Below are 21215 nucleotides of genomic sequence, written 5' to 3' on the forward strand. Positions count from 1 at the left end.
TTCTTTAGAGTTCATTGAAAGTTTGTATGTGGAACCCAACTGTTCAATACCGAAAGATTTGAAGAATTGCAGAAATTTCATCTCAGTAAATGTTACTGATCAAATGAAGATGTCTAAGTTTTGTCCAGTAGAAGGCAGCATGCTACTTTGCTGTGAAGCAATCAGTCCTGATACTTTTAGGAGATACCCGAGTAAGATAAGGCAGGGGAGTTGGAATTAGATGATCTTTAAGGTCCCTTCCAATCCAAACCACTCTGTGATTCTATGAAGATGGATTGCATTCACAGCCAGACACCTAAATTTAGGTATTGGTTTGATTTACACCAGAAGACACTCTTTATCTAAGTTTCCATTCCTGGCTTCTAAACTTACCTTCAGTAGTACTTGGACTTGCTATTGAATAGATTTTTTTAAATGTCTGAGATATGCTAAGTTTCTGTTATTGTTTCCCTTTCTGATTCAGCTCTCCTCATGGACTAGATACTGGGTTATGCTTTCAGGATCAACTCTTCTGTATTTCGGAGCAAAATCTTTACGAGGCACTGAAAGAAAACATGTAAGCTTTAAATTTGTTCTAAAAGCAAATTTGCATATTCATAAGCAGATCTGAAAGGGTGTTTGAAGAGTACTTGCTTTTCTAGGGTAAGCAATATGCCTGCACAACTTTTGCAATGAGAAATTAATCCCTAGTAAAGACTCAGCTGTGACTTACTTGTCTGTCTCTTCCAGTATAAATCTACACCTGGTAAAAAAGTTTCCATTGTGGGCTGGATGGTGGCACTGCCTGATGACCCTGAACATCCTGATATTTTCCAGCTAAATAACCCTGATAAAGGTAGATGTTGCAGAGTGTGCATTCTCTGCATTGTATTTCTATGATGGGGAGTAATAGCTATTGCTGAGTTTGTAGATGACAATACTTACTCATTTAAAAGAATGAAGAGAGATTTTCAGGGGAAGATACAAATGAAGTTGATCATACTTCTATAATATCCTGCGGTACTTCTGTGGTGTTTACAGAGGTATTGCTGTATAGACAGTTACTGTAAGTTTTCCAAAAATTGACAGACCAGTGTTAGATTTCTGCATGTATATGTACCTGCATACCCTAATCCCTGAGTTCTGAATAGCTTTCTTTAAATTGACCTATATCAAATCTTGACTTACAGTAAGGAAAACTAAAATATTATGAAAGTTCTCCAAACATCAAACCATTTACCCCCAAAAAATAATTAAATAATTTTTAATAATTAATTTTGAAGGGCTGTAACTCTTTCACTTTGATCTAACTTTAAAGTAAGATGAGAAAGACTCTGGGATTATTTTGTACTTCGAGTAGTTGCATAAAGATTTCTGAGGCTTCCTTCGCTTCTCATGTGGTCAATTTCTGTACTAGACACGGATTCACATCTCTGGTGATAAGTGCATCTCTTGGTTGTTGAATAAAATGCATAATGTGTTGGATAGCAAAAAATAAAAATTACGAAAACCTAATCATGGAGGAAATGTGAAGTAGGACACTGAAAAAAAAATAAATTTCCAAATATCAGAAACATAAGTTTGGCAGTAACTGCAACAAAATCCAGGAGTAAATTAGATCACCGCACCGTCCTTTCCAGACTTTTCTGTAGCTGTAATTTGGCCTCTTTCCCTACACACTCTCCATAGCTTTGCTTACCTTCTCATGCTGCCTTCACCCAAGGATTGTTGGATAACATGCCTCACATGGGCTCTATTGTATGGGCACCATTCTGTGTTAATTTTGTACCTCAAATGTTCATTAACAATTTACTCAACAACTTCATCTTCTGCACAGGATTTAGAATTCTAGTAAGTCTGCAAGTTCAGAGCCCTCAATTCTCTTATTTTTATAGGCAATGTTTACAAATTCCAGACTGGTTCAAGGTTTCATGCAATATTATGGCATAAGCATTTGGATGATGCATGCAAAAGCAACAAGCCTCAGGTAAGGCTGTGAAACTGTGTCTACCCACTTTTTCCTATTTTTCAGAAAACCCTTCCTAGCAAAGATACCTGTTTTAAATGTGTGCACACAGCCTTGTGGGGACAGACATAACTCCTTATTTTGTATAGTGATCCAGTTTTTCAATAGGAGGAATGAAAGTTTTTTAAAATTATAGAATTTCCACACCAAATCAGAATTTGTCACGGTCTACCTATAGGTTTGGTGACCCTAACAGCATATAACTTCTACAATTGCAGCTTCAAGTAGGGTAGCCCCATCTTCACTTCAGAAGGGGCTTTCTCATGAACAGAGAAAGTAGCAAACATACTGGCATTTACACTGATGGCTGGGTTTACAACTACTAATTGGAGAGAGTGTCCTATAAAACGTTGTTTGTCCTTTATAAAAGCAGTGTCATTCTTCTCTTCATAAAAACATTAATTCTTGGAAGGATTTCCCAATGTTTTATTAATAGGATGATCATCCATATAGGAGATACATATATATATATACATCTGGATATATAACAGGATGCAGCTCAAGAATTCTCTTTACACGCACAGCCCCTCCAACTCCTCCCCCTAATGACTTCCTAGGATACTTTGTCTGGATTTAGTCCACAAGTAGAAAAATCATTTGAGTCTTTATCTTTCCTTTCAGTTACAGGGTTAGCCCTCTTTTGGGCATTTGCGACTGATGATGCTTTTTGCATTAGATAATAAATTGTCAGTACACTGTATTTTGCAGTTTCCCAATGCTGTAATATGCTCAGGAGCAATACACTGTTGAAAAATTTACGTTTTCTTCCAGGTACCTGCTAATCTAATGTCATTTGAATAATTTGCTCTCTTACCTGCTGTGACTTCAAGTGCCAAACTGAAGAAACAGGTTATTCTCTAAGGAGGAAGAGGAGAAAAGAATGGTTTTTCTGATGTGAGCCATCCACAGCTGTTTCAGCACTTTCCTATGTAACTTGAGAGTGATTCTGAAACATCTTCTAAAAGCAGAAAATGAATGTTGTCCTTAGGACCAGACATAGTCTCATGCACTGAGTGAAAGAAAACAAGTTAGATGGACAGAAAGTTAATCCTGACTCCTGCAGGATTCTAGAGCACTCATTTTCTTGTGGTCACAGACTGTCCCTGTACTGATGTTCGACCACAAACTGAGCATCATATCTTCTGCCTATCTTTTTTTAAACTGTTATTTTTATTGTTAAGCTGCTTTGTGTGACTGAAGAACATTTGGCCCATGTTGGGTTTCAATTCTTTCTAATGCACAGAATGATTGACAGTGTTAACTTGCTGCAGAGTGTCAATTAGAATAGAAAATTGTGGAACAACATTTTTATAACCTAAGTGCACTGAGTTGCTTGGCAATGTGGCTGCCTCAGATTTTGTATCAAATCTCTGGACAATTCTGCTGTTCACATTTGAGCTATTTGGGAAAAATGTATTTTGGCACAGGGCATTTTCTTTTCATTCAGTTACGTTACTCAGAAATGCCATGACAATGTATTTAAGGTGTATGTTTTTAAATTTATGTTGTGTTAAAGGTCATCTTTCATTCTGTTACTAGTGGTATAGCTGTATAGCTGCTTACATTTTTTTTTTTTTTAATCTGGATGCTCTTCATCGTAAGTTCCTTGATACGTGGAAGGAGGTGATCAGGTTCTATGATTCATGTGACCCTGGCTCTTCAGAATGATTCCATATAATTATTTTCTGTCTTTCTGTTGATGACCCAGCCCCATTCAATTCCAGTACATGATGCGCCTTCATGGCATATAGTCATGATACTGCTAAATCATGATGTCAGTGAAAGCTAGTCAACACTGTCTGATAATGGAACATGTACAAAGAAACCTCCATGCCAGTGTCCACACAATTAAAAAAATAAAATAAAATACAGGGAACCTTATTATTAACTGAGTCTTTTCCTGCAAAGGAACTCTTCTAACTCTTCCTACTTCCATAGCTATATCCCTGCTGTTCCCTAGCACACCTGTGGTCAGAGTTGTTAGAATTTTATTCCCATGATAAGTTCAGTGTTTTTTCTATTTGAAACTCTCTTGCTATAAGGCATCACTGTTCATATCTCCTTAATCACAAAGAGGACAATCTCTTTTGAAAATCCTAAGATTGCATGGAGGAGATATTACATCCGGCTTTGCAGACCGTGAAAAAATGAAAGACAATTTAAATGAACAGAGCCTATAATAGAAACAAGCTCCCTGGCACTAGTGGTACTTACTCTGTGGCCTTGCATGATTCTCTGAATTTTGATTTTGAAACTTCTCTAACAGCAGCAACAACAATCCGTACTGTTAAAGGTAGGCTGACTGTAATTTATTTATTTTTTTAATTGTCCATATTACAGTCCTGAGAATTAAGTCTAATTCATACCAGCTTTTCAAGAAAACCATTTCCTGACAGCTCCTGAATTTAGGTCCTGGGACGTGAAAATTTATGTAAAGTTGACAGAGATCCTTCAATAGATCAGAGTTGTGTGAAAAGAGTAGTATTGCAAAATATATTTATACCTTTTTTTCACTTCGCATGTTAAATTAAGATAACAATGAACCAAGAAAAACACAAGCGAAGTCAGAGCATCCAGTGCTATTAGAGACAGTGTAAAAGCTTTTGAATGCTAAAAACCTATCATCAGTAAATTAATTCAGACTGTTAGCATATATCTTCTGAATTATCTGCACCTGAGAACTTGTATTAGTTATCAGTGAGATTATTCATGAGAATACAGGTGTTACATGGACTGCCATCTTAATGAGTATGCTACCTATAGCCATGTGTATCATGTATTATTAGTAGTCATAGGGTTTGAATGATGCCCTAGGGTTTGAATGGATGCCCACCCTTAAAGCTAAAGATGGAGAGTAATTTCTCAGTACATATTATGTGCAGATACATGTATTGTCAAAATACTGTCTATTATGGAGTAGCTACATTTTAGGTGGGCCAACAAGAGAAGGTATTATATACAGGAATTAAATCTTAACTGCAGGCATCAAGAATGCTGACCAATGATGACACACTAACCAAAGAACAACTGTGCATGTAAAGAAGTGATTTTGGGGTGGGTGGTTGTGTGTGGTTTTGTTTCTGTGTGTGGTTTTTTGTTTGTTTGTTTTTGTTTGTTTGTTTTTTACTTTATTAGTAGCCCTTTCCCCTTAAAAGGGAATAAACTGATCTGTCTTAAATGTAAGCTAAATTTCAAATGGAACACTCATTGGCATAATGTGCATATATATTAGAACACCAATGACATATTTTCCAGCATATTGTAGTTGAGATAAACTAATGGATGTCATGACAAATTTCAGTTATGTCTAATAAGCTTCCTTTGGAAAGAAGAATTATGTGCCTGTACACACTCAGAACTTAATAGCTTTTAGAATCTAAGGGCCTTTAAAGAGTATATGTTACTGTATTTGCAAGAGGCAGATTTTTCTGTTCATCAAAGATATACTTTTACTTAAAATTATGAAATTATGAGCCATAGAGCTTGTTGGAGTAGTTACAAAAGGGTCCTTTTTCACTTCTTTAAAAAAGATTTCCAACTAAAAAGGAAACATCTTTACCAAAAAAGATCCAAAATAGTGTGGCATGAATGAATTAAAACATTTATGAATGATTCTTATGTCTAGTCATTTGTCACTGAGATATGTATTTGAGGAGAAATAAAACCTTTCAAATAATCCTGCTGAGAACCTTGGAATTTGGAAATGTGTCAGAAGAACTTGAAAGCATTCACATTATTATAATTTTAATGTTAAATATATATATATATATAAGATAGATGAATGTAGCAGATAATAGACTTACACAATAGTCAGGTGAAGTCTTTTCAGTATAGCAAAATTGTGAAATTACTGTACAATATAAAAAAAAAAAAAAGATTCAGAATGATGGAGCAGTTTAAGAATATTACTAAAAATAGCTTGATCCAATTTTAAATGAATTTATAAATATTAAACAGTTTGTGGCTACTGGTTTGGGATGATTTGCTGTCATTTGATGGCATTTGCTGTCATCAGGTACTTTTAATGTGAAGTGAAAGCTGCTATTGACATACAACACATTGCAAATAGGTACTGGTTAATACACCATTTTCACAAAAAATGTCACAAACCATGCAAGTTTCATCTATCGAAGAGAATAACTGCAATAGTTGTGTAGAAGCAAACATTATCTCAGAATGACTCCAGAATTGTGAAGGTGTACAATGTATTCAGCCAATATTAACTATTTAATCTGCGATTTTAATGTTACTCGGTGCCAAAATGCATGTTTTTCCAAATAGCACTACAATGAGGCAAAGATAGTCCTTTTCAAATTGCTATTTACTTGTCACATTGTAATCTAAACCAGTTTCAACACTTTGGTTTGTTTTGTGTGAAAACTGTTGCACTATTTTTGGCCGTATTTTTCAGCAGTCCACTGCATGCCATTTGTGTAAGGACTCTTTCTATAATTCTTGTGAACTGTCTCACCTGTAATAACCACTAAACCCTAGCATTGGAATCTAGATTTTTGGCAAAGTATTTTGTTACCTCAGTCTTGTATCAATTTGCTGTATTTTTCAGCTTGTTACATTGATAATGATTGTTTCACTAATTAAATACTTTAAGAAAAAAAAAAAAAAAAATGTTTACTTTGACAGCAATTACATTTGGTGGTAAATTTAAAAATGTGTTAAATGTGTATGCTGTTAACAATAAAATAATTTAAAAAGGAATAGTAGAGGTACAGAAAGAATTTTTCAGCTCAAAGGAAGCCAGTGTTTTATTTGTGAATGAATGGTAATACAATTGAACAGATTTTATAGTTCACACCGTGCATTCGATAACATAAATACAACAGAATCATAATTTCTAACAGAAAATTGAAAATCCCTCCATACTTTCAGTTCTGGGTTTGGAAAGTCCAAAGTAGAGACATTTATCTTACTGTTTTCCAAATGAAAGTATTTAATCACAGCCAAACATGCATTTTGACTTGGACAGCAAAGTAGATTTATTTGCACTTACTATTAAACATTATTTAGACACCTGGGTTCTCATTTCCTGTTTGCTGAAATCAATAGGATGTTATATTTCATCCACTAATAAAACTATCTGCCCTACATTGCACAGGATATCAGTTTTGACATCTGTAATAATACCTTCTGGTTTGAGATCTGAAATATTCTTTCTTATTTCAGTGATGAAATCAGGGTTCACTCAGAACCTTGAAACACTGTACACTGATTGGGAAATCATAATAATCAAGTATTCAGTAGAAAGTTGTCTTGGAGAAGACCAACATGGAAGTGTTGGCCAGTGTCTGTCCATTTTTGATAACTTCTCGTATTATAAGCACCATTTTTTCCGCATTTGAGGGAAGTAGGCTCCTTATGAGAGGCAAGTAGGGTGTTTTAGCTGCAGAATAGTAATTTTATAAGAAGTTGCCTGAGAGATGAGACATTACCTAATGTGAATGGCAGAGCAAAACAAGATAGCAAACAAAAAAATAAATAAAACAGCTGCTTTCAGAGCTGAAAATGAAAGCACATAACCCTTTCCTGAAATTGACTAATTTTCCTGTTTTCCCCCAGAAACAGGAAGACTTGTTCAAGACTTCGGTACTTTGTAGTCTTGGAAATCACTTGGATCTGTACAGTTTTCCTCCAGGGCTATATCCAGTGTTTGATTATAAATATTTTATAAATTAAGCATCAGTGAATCTCTTACATCTACCATATGGTTCATTTCACTGATATCATTAATAGAAATGGAAGAAGGAAATTGGAATTCTTCTCCCAGTGGGCAACAGGATAGAAAATACACTAAAAGAACACATTAGGAAGGAAGAGCAATTATACTAATTATACTCCAGAAAGTCATTGTATTATACAGAGGCAAATTTCATGGAGAGAGGGAACTATTTTCTGCATTGCAGTATTTCACTGTAATGCAACATGTTTCTGTCATAGAACACCTAAGGATGAGTACTGAAGAGCTCATTAAATGTTTGTTATGTCCAAGCTTCTTGTTTTGTAGTCTTAAAAAAAAAAAAAAAAAAAAAGTTTGTTCCTACTTCAGATGTCAAATGTCAAGCATCAAAGGGTGATATGTAAGTGAGGTAATGAGGTTACTGGTAAACTATGTTCATTTTTTTTTTTTTTTCTGAACTTGTAAAGATTGTTGTGGTATTTCTGTAGTTGTGATCTATTAATAGCAACATTTATTTATCACATTCTGAATATACACCAGACATTTCCTTAGGGTGCAAAGAGAAAAGAAAGTTAGTCAAAGTTTGTGTGTCTCTGTAGACCTCAGATGTGAAAGAAAGTCAGATAAGCATATTGGAAAGGATGAAAACTCCCATTTTATGTCAACTCAGCACAGTTGTTCACGAGGAAAGTGCAGATAGTAATGAATTGGAGGAAGTAGCCTTTATACTTCTGGACTTTGTAGACTTGCTCTTACTGCCAGAAATCAGCTTTTCAGCTTTAAGGAAGAGTAGATCTAGTTCCAAGTGATTATTTGGTTTATGTGATCCATAGTTTGGGTTTGAAAGTGTGCAGCAGCTGGAAAATCAGAAAACAAATGCATTCATTCTGGCATCTGTACAGAGAAAAGTCTATGCAATTCTGCAGAATTAAAAAAAAAAAAAAAAAAAGTAGACAAACAGATAATTGATTTTACATGATTTTTTAATTGATACCACTACCTTAATAAAGTAAATATAATTTTTGAATATATGAGAACACTTCAGACCTCTGGAAATGCTGGCAATTATTTGTAGCCAAATTGTTAACATTTCCTGAAGTAATACAAAACATTGATGTGAACTTGTTGGACACAAATGCATACAATGAATGTATGCCTTATCTGTTAGAGGGTGATGTCATAGTCTTTCACAGGGCACAGAAGACTGAAAGTAGAAGGCAAGGGAAGGGGCAGCTTGCTATATAGAAATGAATAGCTGAAGATTCAAAAAGATCTTTTTTTCTTCCTTTTAGATTGCAAAGTGTCCTTTGCTGCTTTCAAGTACTGCAATAAATTTAAGCCTAACCACTCCTTTCTGCATTGTTTAGTGAAGCAATTGTGCAATTACTTTATTTCAACAAATATGTTGGAGAATGGGAGGGAATATAGTTTTATTTCATACACCATGTGAAGATGAGACCTAGCAATTCCCGAGCAGTGAATGTGCTAATTAACCATTAGGGGAAGCATCTGTGGCTATGCAGTTCATTAGACATCTTAGAGTTCAAGCTGCCTTTGTCTTGCTGCCTACTCTGTGCTTTGAGGAGGCAAAGAGGGAAGATCATTTAATGTCATAGCTAGCCAACTTCTGAACCAGCCCTTAACTTGTTGCTATTCCATGGCAAGAGCACATTGGTTTCAATCAAATGTTTCACTTTGGAGAAAGACAACAGGATGCTGTGACATTGTAAAAGGTAGGAAGCAAAAAAAAGCTAGATGCTAAGGTGGAGTATGTATGACGCAGGGGAAACTCAGATGGTGGCTGATTAAGGCTCTCAGTTGAGCCTATAAAACTGGAAACATTCTGGTGGTGATTGAAACCAGCATGCTTACATCTTGCAGTTTTCTCACAGCCTTGTAAGCTTGCTAAGATACTGTCTCAATGGTGAACTGGGTTAGGACAAATGTCTTCACTGTAACCCCTTAGCACTATGACATACAAGCAGTATAGATTAAGTTGTTTAATAACTATGATTTTGTTGTTGTTGTTGTTGTTTTGGCTTTTTCTTCTTTGCTAATTCTGTGTGTGAAATTTTGCTTCAGTAGTTAGAGAAGATTGGGTCTGGGCGTGGGTTTTATTCATGTTACTTCTGCTGTTACTTAATTTTCTAATGGTGGCTGGTTCCTTAGATAGTTTTGTTTCTGTTTAGTCTTTACAGCATGTAGAGGCTGCCATTTGTACTTTTTTTTTTTTTTTTCTTTTTAAACTCATTTTGTTTCCTTATAGATCTGATAGTCATAAAAAATCATTTGCTTGTCTCTATTTCTTTTACCATACCATTCAGTGAGTGAGATGCTGCATAGATTTAGCTTTATAATTGAATGAGGATTTTTTTTACCCAAGATTGTGGTGCCAAAGGCAAAGTGGTAGTGCAATTCTTTACTTACTAAGTCTAGGGAACCTGATATGTTTTCAGCTGGTGTTAACTGTATATGGAATATCACTGTAATCCTGTTCTAGTTCTTGTATTTATTCAAAGGAGAAAAAAATAATCCTGCAGATGTTGTTTGAATATGGACATAACAGTGTCTGAGTGAGAAGCAAGCTTAGTGTAGTCTGATAGCCTGTGTTCATTAGTGACTGGTCTCAGTCGCCTTCTAAGAAGCACCAAGAAATCCCATACCTGCCATTAGGGGTTATTCAGATTGTAAGGTAATTCTTTCCTGTCTTGTTATCTGGTAGGTACCCAACTGAAGTGTTGCAGTAAATTGAAGAGGGTTTTTTTGTTGTTTGTCCTTGTTACATAAATTATTGATGAAAGTCTAATGCTTAATCTCAAAGGTATTTTGTCAAGAGTTCTGTAAGATTTTGTAATGGCCTCAGGAGTTGTAGATAATGTATAGCAGTGTTCCAAGGTGGTTCAGATGTTGTATCAAAAAGCTATTGGGCAAAACTTAACCAGAAACAGGAAGGCAAGGACAGAAATGAGACAAGAATGTACTATATAAGCAAAGTATTTGTGGGTATGTGCATATTTTCTGGTCAGGTTTCTTTGCTTTTCTTTTTAGCACACATATAGACATTCGTAAAGTATGAGGAAATTATTGACTCTGAGAAACAAGAATGTGGTCTGTTACAAGCTTATACCACACAGATTACAATTCCAATATACATATATTCCGCTGATCTCTGCTTACATATTTCTACACTGTGTCCTGACACATTATAGGTTAGGGTTACTTTGCCATGTCTTGTGAATTTTGTGGTTTGTAGCAGGGCTTTAAACTGGTAGCATTTTTTTTTTTAAGTCTCCAGTGTGCTGGCCTGCTAAAGCAAAATTATATTTTATTCTGTATATATTCTTTGAAAGGGAGAGGTGATGGAGGCACACAGACAGTGAACACAATTTATATGCAGCCTATGCCCAACTGCCAACATTTGCATGCGCTGTGAGGACGTAGGGGTCTGTCAGCCATGAGGAGATTACCATGTGATGATGATATTTGCATTTAAAAAAAAAAAATCTGATTTGCTGAATTTTGAACTGAGAAAAGGGAAGATGAGAGAAGAAAGGGCCTGAAGGTTTGATTTTGTTGATGTTTTTAGTTTTCTTCTACATTTATTTTGTAAATCTCGTTTATAAGCCAATTTCTTTCCTGTCCTTTAAGGTAAATGGGCCAGATTCCTTTGTGTCTTTACATGGAAGTATCTCTGGTCCTTTAGTCTTCCCTGTTACCTGTCTCTGAACTTCATTGTTTCTCTCTTACCTTTGTGAAGCAGAATAAACAGAAGTGTTCAGTGAATTTTCTGTTTCCTCAGAAACTTGAAACACACTGGAAACTTGTCAGTGTATTTCAGGATGTTTTTAACATGTTCAAACATTCCTCTCTCTCTAGTTAATTAACAGTTAATGTAGCCACCAAGGAAAGCTGTTCCAGGGAAGGATACATCAGTGCCAGTCCAGTTCACAAGGGGATGGATGGTTCCTTCTGCCATTTACAGAAAGAAACAACTGATCAGATAGAGACACCTCTCTTGCTGACTCCCACTCTTCCTTCAGTTTAGTAATGTACTGTCATCAGGATAGGGGCCAGGAGAAGAGACCCTCTAAAATGAAGATTTTACTGAAGAAACTAGAAGACAAAGGTATATATAGGAGCATGGAGTCCCTTCTGTTTATGACGTGACCCCTGAAAGGAGAAAAGGACTCTAGGTGCAAGCACAAGCCTGGAAAAATCCATGGTAACCTGGGCAAATTCATGCAGCTCTGTTTTGGTACAGTTTTATGAAAGTAAATGGGAAGTCAAAGACAAAAGACATTTTTTCATATCATTTTGTTATGTTTTCTAAGTAGCAGAAAAGCTGCAGATATCTAATTAAAATGAGCTTAGTGCAGATTTTTCTAGTTCTCATGCTAAAGTCAAGAGACCTGTTGAGATGTTAAGATTTCCAGTCAGGTGGCTACAATGTTTGCCTGACCGTTCTACAGAAAGAAGTAAATATGTGCACATTGCAGCCCTTGGTGATTAAGTGCTTCACAACCTGAATCTACTCTAGAAGAAAAAAAACAAGATGACTATAGTGATTTTAGGGTGGAGCCCTTCCTGACATTAATCTACTAAAGTTTATAATTAATATTACAGATAGCTGTAGTATGAGTCACTCTAAACCTAAAAAAGAAAAAGGGTCCTTAGGGAAGGACCCTAAAATAACCCTTATGTAAAACTCTTACCTGCAAACTCAGTGACGGGGGGGAAAAAAAAATCGTGGAAGGAAGGGAAGGAAGGAAGAAAAAGAAAGTAAGTTATTTCTTGATCTGTTTTGGAAAGTGTCTTTTTTTGTATATGAGAAATTCACAGATTATAATAGTTTATCAGTAACATTAGTTCCTTATGCTTCTGAGCAGCAGGAAAAGAAAATTACTGCTTTGATAACTATACAAGACCACTCCTATTCTAGTTTATATACCTGTCACCTGTACAGGCTCTGGGACCAGAATGACAGCCTGCTAAGTATTGAGTAGTATGTACTGCAGCTACTTTACTGTCTTCTCACTCAAAAACATTAAATAGGTAAGTCACATACTACTTTCATAACAATACGTGTAAGTATAGCAATAGCATTAAAATATAATAATAATAAATTATTACTCCCCCCTCAATCCAGATGACTTCTTTTAAGTGATAAGTAACTGCAAGTTCAGGGACTCCTTTTGGAAATATCTCCCATAACAACTTAATAAATGAGATTTATAATCTGTTTTAGAATTCAGGGAATTTTAACAACGTGCAAGTTTGAAAATGTTGGCCCAGAAGTTCATCTGACAAAGTGTGTTGTTGAAGGGCATCAAAATTTCTAATACTGAACTGAACTCAGTCAGTGTGTGGCAAAGGGAAATGGACATTAGTTGTGTAATAATCAAACTTACTGATGGAGGTGTGGGGCTACCATAGATCATGTTGATGCTATATTCTTTTACTTGAGAAAAAAAAAAAAAAGTGTATAAAGATATATTACTTGTTAATATTACTGGTTCATGGAGACCAATTATCAACTGTGTGCATCCACATAACACAACCAGCCTCGGTTCAAGAAGGAGCAGCAGTGGGCATATATTTCTGTTTGTTTTACTCTTAGATAGTGAAAGAAACAAAGAAATTCTCAAGCACGTGAAAATTGCATAGGTCTCCTGTTTTTTTTTGTTTGTTTGTTTTTGTTTTGGTGCTGGTGCATGAGGGTAGAGAAATATGTGAAAATAGTATAATTCAATTGTAATCAAGCCTCTTCTGCAACTTCAGTATTTCCTGCTGTGAAAATGCTTGTATTTCCATGGAAATAAAATTTATTTAAAATGTAAATTGCAAGCAGCACATTCCTATTAAGAGAAAGATTTTTTTTTTTCTCTCTCTAAGTAGGTAACAAAGGAAGCTAATCCACTTTGCCCCAAAAGAATAAAATCTTTTTTTTTTTTTTTTTTTTTTGCATGTTTCCCCATCCAGAGGACTCCTCCCAATTAAGATAATGTTTATGTTAGCTACTAGCATAGCTCCAACAGCCAATCAAGTGTTGACTGAAGTTATATCCACCTACAATTTTAGACAGCTATGATACATTAAGTAATGGTATGATTAAATACTGAGCTTTATTTTCTGGTCTAACAACCATGCACATATTTGTTGGGCTTGATTTTTATGTCATTATAAAGTGCAAGAGACCATTCTTAATAGAAGACAAAGTTTACCTGAAAGTTTTCTGAAAAATACAATGGACTATTTAAGATTGATCATTGAAACACACTAGGTTACATTTGATCTAGTGGAAAATATCCTGATCTAGGTAAGAAGATCTACAAGAACAGATATACAGACACCATTATAGAGGAAAATGGTCATCTATCATTTTTCCAGTTAATACAACTGTTTGAGGGCCTGAGGTGGTATAAGCATCAACTGAAGAAAATGTCATTCAATTAAGTCAAAGTTGTTAATCTGGAGGGAAAAAAAAAAAAAAAAAAAAAAAAAAAAAGGCAAACCAATTTGAAATACAGGAAGCTAACCAAGTCACGGGATTTCCCACAGATGGTCAGAAGTACTAGCGTAATTGCGGAGGAAGCAGATGTTGGGGGACAAGCGGGGTTGCAAGGTCTCTCATTTCAATGTGCAAATCAGGCTGGGCTGAAGACTGGAAAGCATGAAGTGCTAGAAAAGGAGGCTAGAAACTGTGAGTAAATACATTATCATTTGATTCCTCATATGTTCAGGAGGGCATAATTCTGCACATTCTGATGAAGTGCCAAGACTGTACCTAACAACCTTTGATTCCATTACCAATTATTTTCTCCTTATGTAACAACTGAAAAATACTGAGGTTTTGTCTAACTATTCCAGGAAAAATGGGTGACAGTGTTTTAGAAAGCAGCTATACAAGCAAGGCTCTTATTGTTTTGTTTGAAGAAGTTGCTTTTACTTTGTTGATATACCTCGCTGTAAAACATCATCTTCTGGTTTCTGCTCTGTAACACAAGTAGTATTAATCTAAACAGGCAGAGATGGTCTAGATTTGCTAATGTATTTTAAAACTTCTCTTTTAGACAGGAGGGATATTTTTCATTTTCAGAGCACACAAAGTAATTTTTTCAGTAACTAAAACGGACTGTAGTGATATCAGACACAGTAAAATAGGAGTCATTTTCTTGATATTAGAATGTCATCTGATATGAAGTGAGGCTTTGCCAACATATGCTCATTTGAGGGGAAAAAAAAAAAAAAAAAAAAGGACAATACCAAGAACAACAATAATTATCTCTTAAGAAACCTGCATGTAGAGTCTTTTTTCAGAATGACAGTGGCTACTCTTGTACTCTTGTTCAAATATATTTGCTCTGATAACATCTGAGAAGAATATATTTTTTTTAATAATACTATCCCAGCTAGAAAAAGAGAAACTACATTTTAACCACCTAGTTCAGTGGACACCAGGTAATGGTTTTAGCCTGTGGATTCCAAAAGAACTGGCACACGCTTAAACACAAAATCATATTTCATATTTAGGAATTGATGCCCTGTCTTTCTCAGAAAATTGTACCAACAGGTCTTCATGAGAACAGGTCAGAATTAAAGACCAATATGATAGGGTCAGGTATCACTAGGAGTTTCCAGAAGCTGAACAAGTCTTTGATGGGAAAACAGTATGTCATTTAAATAAATTTTATCTGTATGTGTCTCAACAGCTCTTATAGACAACATGTAAGAAAAGGGGCTTATTTTTTTCTTTATGTTCCCTATCTATATAGTCTTATTCACAGTCACTGTTCATGCCCTAGGAGGCCTCTGTTTTCAAATACAAATGTTATTTTTCTTTTTTTTACAAATCAAGTTGATGATAATACTTTTGGCATGATAATACTACTAATTTGAAGTAGCAGACCAGCTGCTTCTGTTCCTCATAGGCCTGTTGTTTATCTAAAAGTACACTACAGGGATGAATTTTAGTTTGCACTAATTTGGTAATATATGCATACAACATTTGTGAAAAGAAACTGTATCAAAGAATTGTTTGCACATAGTTAAGAACAGACAAAAGATTGCTGTGCTTAGAAGATGTGAGGTACAAGGTAACATGTAAGTGAACTTCCTGCTTTGTGTAATTTGCACGTAAAACTAAAATGGCGACTTCTGTGCCGGGGGGATGTACAGGAACTGCTCTTTTACATTGGCTAGAAAGTAGTTGTGTTACAAAAGGAAGCAAGGGTAAACGAGTGTTTGCCTTTAGTGGATTTTAACACCAGGGCTCTATTGCAGGAACAGACTACTAATATGTCTTCAATTTAAAAACAATGTCTTTTCCATGTAAATTTCCCAAGCCTGATTCAACAGGAAATTTTTAAGGCATAGAACTGCCTGGTGTAACACTAATGCAGTAAATCATCCCTCCAGAAGAGTAATGAAATTTATGTCAGGGTTTTGTGATCTTCTCTACCTTTCTCAATCACATTGTTGTTCTCTTGGATGGAAAGAAAAGATTGTACCCATAAACTATTCTACTTTTAGAAATGAACTGAGGTTACTGTAGTTGTTACATATATTAAAGTTGGTCCCATCTGTTGATTACAAGAGAACACTGACAGCTAAATCCTCCATAGTGTTAAAAATAATAATTATTATAAAAAAAAAAAAGTTTTTTTTTTTAAAAAAAAAAAGGACTGACTTTTTCAGTGCTGTTGTTGACTTCTTTTTCTTTATTTTTTTCATGAATTTTTCTGTAACGATTTTTCAATTCCACTTCTCAATTATGAAAAAGTTTCAATCTAAAATATTCTCTCTTAGTTTTCTAAGACAACATGTTAGTAATTGTAAATGGTTTACAATTGAAAAATAAAAACAACAATAATTATCTGAATAACTTTGGTGCAAGTTAATTAACAGCTGATTATGCTGATACAGATAGATCTCTTGGTCTGAATTATATGACAGCAAATAAAGAGATATTTTCTGTAGAACCAGGTGTTACCATAAAAGCCAGTCAGTGAAACTGTCTAAGACTCAATTTGGAGTTTTAGAAATGAGGCATTCTTTAATTGAGGTGACAGACACACAGGGGATCACTCTACATAGTGTGCATGCCGAATTTTTGGGGTCACAGGGGTTATATGCAATCAGAAGACACATATTCATTAGGTTTCCAACAAATAATTAACATATTCATATTTCCTGTAAGTCACTAAAATATGTAAGTATCCCTGACACATGCACGTTTTTATCTACTGGTGGTCTTTCAGGGTCTTCTGGTCATCAGTAGTCTTCCTCACTATGTTCACTGTTTGAACCCAATTCTTGTGCATGCTTAGGCCATCTCCTTTCTTATCTTATTGTTTCAACTTAGGCATGCATACTAAGCTAAGTTATTTATACGTCCAAGGACATGCCTAACATGAGTTCCCCACCTATTCTTTTCTGACACCTCCTTCAGGCCCAAGTTATCTTACTTCCCTCCCCTGTCCTTAGATACAATTCTGTATGGTCTTACAGATAAGACTGACTAACTAGTGAGTAAGGTAGCATCAGGGATATGAAGTTTCTAGACTTCCTTCTATCTAACTAAACATAGTAAAGGTTTGGCCTATCTGTTCATAAAACATTTCAGTTTTGGTTCTATTCTATATCAGGCAGAGAACCATATGTCCTTCTGACTCTGTATCAATTCATCCTTTTCTTTTTGAGGGTTTGTAGTGAGCAAGCTGCAACTCTCATCATATTAGTTTACTGTAAGTTCCGACATATAATGTATCATCCCATTGAACCCTGTGTAAGATTTTGGTCTGCTTCTAGATTTCATTCAAGTCTGTCATAATTCTTCCAGTCTGATCCACACGCACACAGCTGGCCTGAGTCTTGAGAGTAAAACTAATTTTTTCTCTGCTACTAGACTAGGGCAGATCCCAACTGATACCTAACAGTCTGCTTATTTCAGCAGTTATCTTGGCTATAAAATGTGGAATTCTACCTGATGACATTCCCAAAGGTATCCCAAATCTTGGAATTATTTCTTCTAGCAAAGCTTTTACTACTTTTATTCTCTTGCCTTACTGGTACAACACACAAAAGCCTACGACCAACCTGTCCACAAGGGCTAACAAATCGGGGGGGGGGGGGGGGGGGGGGGTGTTGGCGATTTGGTAAAGTCTGTTTGTCTGTCTCTCCAGGTGCCTGCCCTCAGTAGTGTGGAGACTTTTTTTTTTCTTTTTTTTTTTCTTTTTTTTTTTTTTTGTATCATTCCAAATTGAATTTTATTCTGTGTTTTTGGATTATTCCTACAACATATTTCACACCTCTTGGTGACTGGCATCTAATAGTCTCTACCATATTCCTGCTAATAACTTATATCTGTAAATGCTTTAACAAATTTTCTGTTCCCCAGTGCACAGAATTATGCTCTTTTTTCACTAGATTATTCATAGTGGAAATAAGGGTATATGGTACTACTACTAGACATGAGGGTGTAACTGCCCATCTATTCTCCCATTTTTCCACTTTTAATGTTTCAGTTAATCTTAAATCTTGCTTATCATAAATAGGGTTCTTTTGAAGAGTCTTTCTTCTGGCACTATAGCTAGTACTTCTTTTTCCATGCCTTTTTCTGCAGCCCATTCTGTGGCTAAATCAGACAGCTTAGTTCCTCTTTCTTGGGTGGTTCACCCCAGTTGGTGAGCTTTACAATGCATAATAGCTACAGCAAGAGGAATTTGTATACTTGAAGTAAACTCAGAATTTCTTCCTTATGCTTTATCTCTGTCCCTTTTGCAGACAGTGGTCTCTCCCTTTCTAAATGGTTCCATGTACATGGACTATTCAAAGGCATATTTTGAATCAGTCCAGAGGTTTGTGCATTTGTCTTTGCTTAACTGCAAAGCTTGAGTGAGGGCAATTAATTTGGACTTCTGGGCTGATGTGCTGGCAGGTAGTGTTTGAGCTTCCACTACCATCTCAACAGTAGTGACTGCATATCCAGCCTTCATAAAACTGATACAATTCTCAATCTGTGTCTTGAAAAGACCTCCTCCTGTAAGCTCAGGTTTACTTTCTTGCTCAGGTTTACTTTCTTCATGCTGAGGTGAGAGAAACATGGCAGAGTTGCCCACAGCTGTTGTCTTGAGGGTCACATCATCTGGTTCTATCAGTGCCACCTGAAACTTTAATGTTTTGCTAGAGCCATTGTCTACCCTTCTGATCCAATACTATAGTTACAATTTGTGGAACATAAACAGGTATTTTCTGTCCCATGGTGAGCTTCTGGGCCTCTTGTATTAACAATACTATAGCAGTCACTGCTTTTAAGCATTCAGGCTATCACTGACTTACTAGATCCAATTGCTTGGAAAAGTATGCCACAGCTTGCTTATGTTCCCCCAAGTGCTGGGTAGAGACACTGAGAGCTACAGCCTGCCTTTCACAGGTGAACAGTTTGAAGGGTTTTTCTAAATTAGGTAGCCCTAAAGCGCAGCTTTCATCCAGGCTCTTTTAAGCTGACTCTGTGTTTCGTTGGTCCAAGGAAGGGAGCCCTCGGATAACTTCAACAATTCATCCCACCATTCCCAAGAAAGATTCTAATTCATGAACATTCTGAGGTTCTGGGAGTTGTCAAATAGCTTCCTTCCTTTCATTACTTAACTGTCTCTGTGCCTTTAAGATTTCAAAACCTAAATATGTTATAATTTCTTATGCAATTTGAGCCTTCTCTTTTGACATTGGATACCCACTGAGTGCAAGCAAATTTAATAAGCTAATTGTCAGTTGCAGACATGTTTCCTGGAAGTTGTCAGCTAGTAGTATATTGTTAACATATTGTGGTATCATTGTATGTGTTTTAAAATAATTCTTAAAAAAAAAAAAAAAAAAAAAAAAAAAAAAAAAACTGTTGAACAACATTTTGAATTTGCAAATTACACCAAGCAGCAGTGCTTTCATTAAGGTCTTCAAAGCTAGAACTCTGAAGTCAGAATAGAGATGTAACTAAAGTGACAATTTTGTAAGCAATGTGAAAGCAGTTATTCAGATGTGACTGAATGTATACACAAGAGAACTGAACACATACAAATGATAGATTTCCAATGTTAATGGTTCTAATGTGTTGTTGTGATGTGTCATGTTATCATGCCTTCATGGCCACTCATAGAATAAGGCAAGATTCATTTTTACTTTAATTTGCCTTCTTTCTGCTTGATGGTTTAAGCAGGGTTTAAGAAGGTGTAAATATGAAGCTGTGAATGTGTATTGAAAATCTTCACATCATAGTCTGGATTTGGTAACATCTTAGAGAACTTTCCATGGCAAGGTGAAAAAGCTCAGTACTGCATGTAGTCCTAGTGAAGGGTCACAATATTCACACAAAATTATTCTAAAATCTACTGGCAATTTAGAATTGTGATCTGAGATTTCATCTTTAGTGGTAAAAGCAACTTACTTTTAAAGTAATTATGTCCACATGTGCAAGTGAAAAGGTAATTCTTTCCCAAGCTCTTTTCTTAGATAATGTTGAACATCATAGGAGCCCATTAGACATAGGATCCCACTAGACTCTGAACACACCAGGCTTTGAAACCATTTTCTTTGTGGCTTGGGACTCAGGACACTGAAAGAATAGAACAAGATTATTCCTACCCAATACAAAAGAATGCAGTTTTGATTTGTGTTCACATCATCTCTTTTAAGAAGGAGAATGGAAAGAATAAATCCATAGTTTTAGTTCTCAGAACAAAAGATAAAGATTATGGGTCTTCACTAGCACAACATTTATTCTAGGCTTCAAAATGACTAAAATTACACAATATTACCAGTACTGTATAGTGAAAAAGCTGAAACTGTTCAATTGTAGAGTTAAATAAAATGAAGTTTGCTTCATTTTTTCAAAATGCCAAGTCTATATGAAAGGTCTTAATATTAAGTTCAAAGTATCAAAAGTATAGCTATTGTCTTTAATAGAATACAGATCAGTGCAAAACATATCTTGTTTATTTTTATTTCATTTTATTTTGGCATATCACTGAAAGTGATTTTTTTTTTTTTTTTTTTTTTTTTTAGAGAAAGTAAATAGAACACTGTGTGTAAAGGTGAGTTAATTTCCAAACTGTGAAGTTCAGCAATGATACACAGTGGAAAAAAACATATTTCCACTATTGTTGTATGTGTTCTTATTTTTGGAACTATTTTCATCTACTCCTGGAAAGGTCATCAGCTACAAAATAATATATCCAGGAAAATCTTCTCACCAGCAAAACCTGCCACTCCAGCAGGTCAACTCTGTAGGGGAAAACCTTCCCAAAATTCAATAACGCCATTAAAGGATAACAGAACTTTTATTATATCCCCATACTTTGATGACAGAGAAGGCAAAGTCACTCGTGTAATTGGGATTGTTCACCATGAAGATGTAAAAGAACTATACTGCTGGTTTTGCTGTCAGCCCCATCGTGAAATACAGGTGACCAGTGCAGAGATTGATGTTCACTCAGATAGATTTGGATTCCCTTATGGTGCGGCAGA

General features: G+C 35.5%; 1 protein-coding gene and 1 long non-coding RNA gene across 12 annotated transcripts in view; one reads left to right on the forward strand and one right to left on the reverse strand.

Annotated features, from left to right (window-relative positions):
• The window catches only part of RALGPS1 (Ral GEF with PH domain and SH3 binding motif 1), a 127465-nt gene extending 106573 nt beyond the window's left edge, over positions 1 to 20892 (forward strand). For 7 of the 11 annotated variants that reach the window (XM_035341848.1, XM_035341852.1, XM_035341847.1 and 4 more), the window contains 4 exons: positions 464 to 556; positions 730 to 835; positions 1875 to 1966; positions 2777 to 3862. In XM_035341848.1, the coding sequence (XP_035197739.1) occupies positions 464 to 556; positions 730 to 835; positions 1875 to 1966; positions 2777 to 2806 (321 nt within the window). In that variant the 3' untranslated portion in view covers positions 2807 to 3862. Of the gene's footprint in view, positions 1 to 463; positions 557 to 729; positions 836 to 1874; positions 1979 to 2776; positions 3863 to 12660; positions 13126 to 20753 lie in introns of those variants that run through there. The other 4 variants (XM_035341856.1, XM_035341854.1, XM_035341857.1 and 1 more) reach the window with 4 other exon arrangements.
• LOC118175526 lies at positions 4695 to 13986 on the reverse strand. Its single transcript, XR_004755004.1, has 4 exons — positions 13975 to 13986; positions 10875 to 10880; positions 6352 to 6362; positions 4695 to 4815 (listed from the first exon to the last, which is right to left on the reverse strand). It is a non-coding gene; the product is annotated as an uncharacterized LOC118175526 (long non-coding RNA).
• Positions 20893 to 21215: the final 323 nt, after the last annotated feature.

This window comes from Oxyura jamaicensis, chromosome 17, assembly GCF_011077185.1.
Source record: "Oxyura jamaicensis isolate SHBP4307 breed ruddy duck chromosome 17, BPBGC_Ojam_1.0, whole genome shotgun sequence".
NCBI classification, from domain to species: domain Eukaryota; kingdom Metazoa; phylum Chordata; class Aves; order Anseriformes; family Anatidae; genus Oxyura; species Oxyura jamaicensis.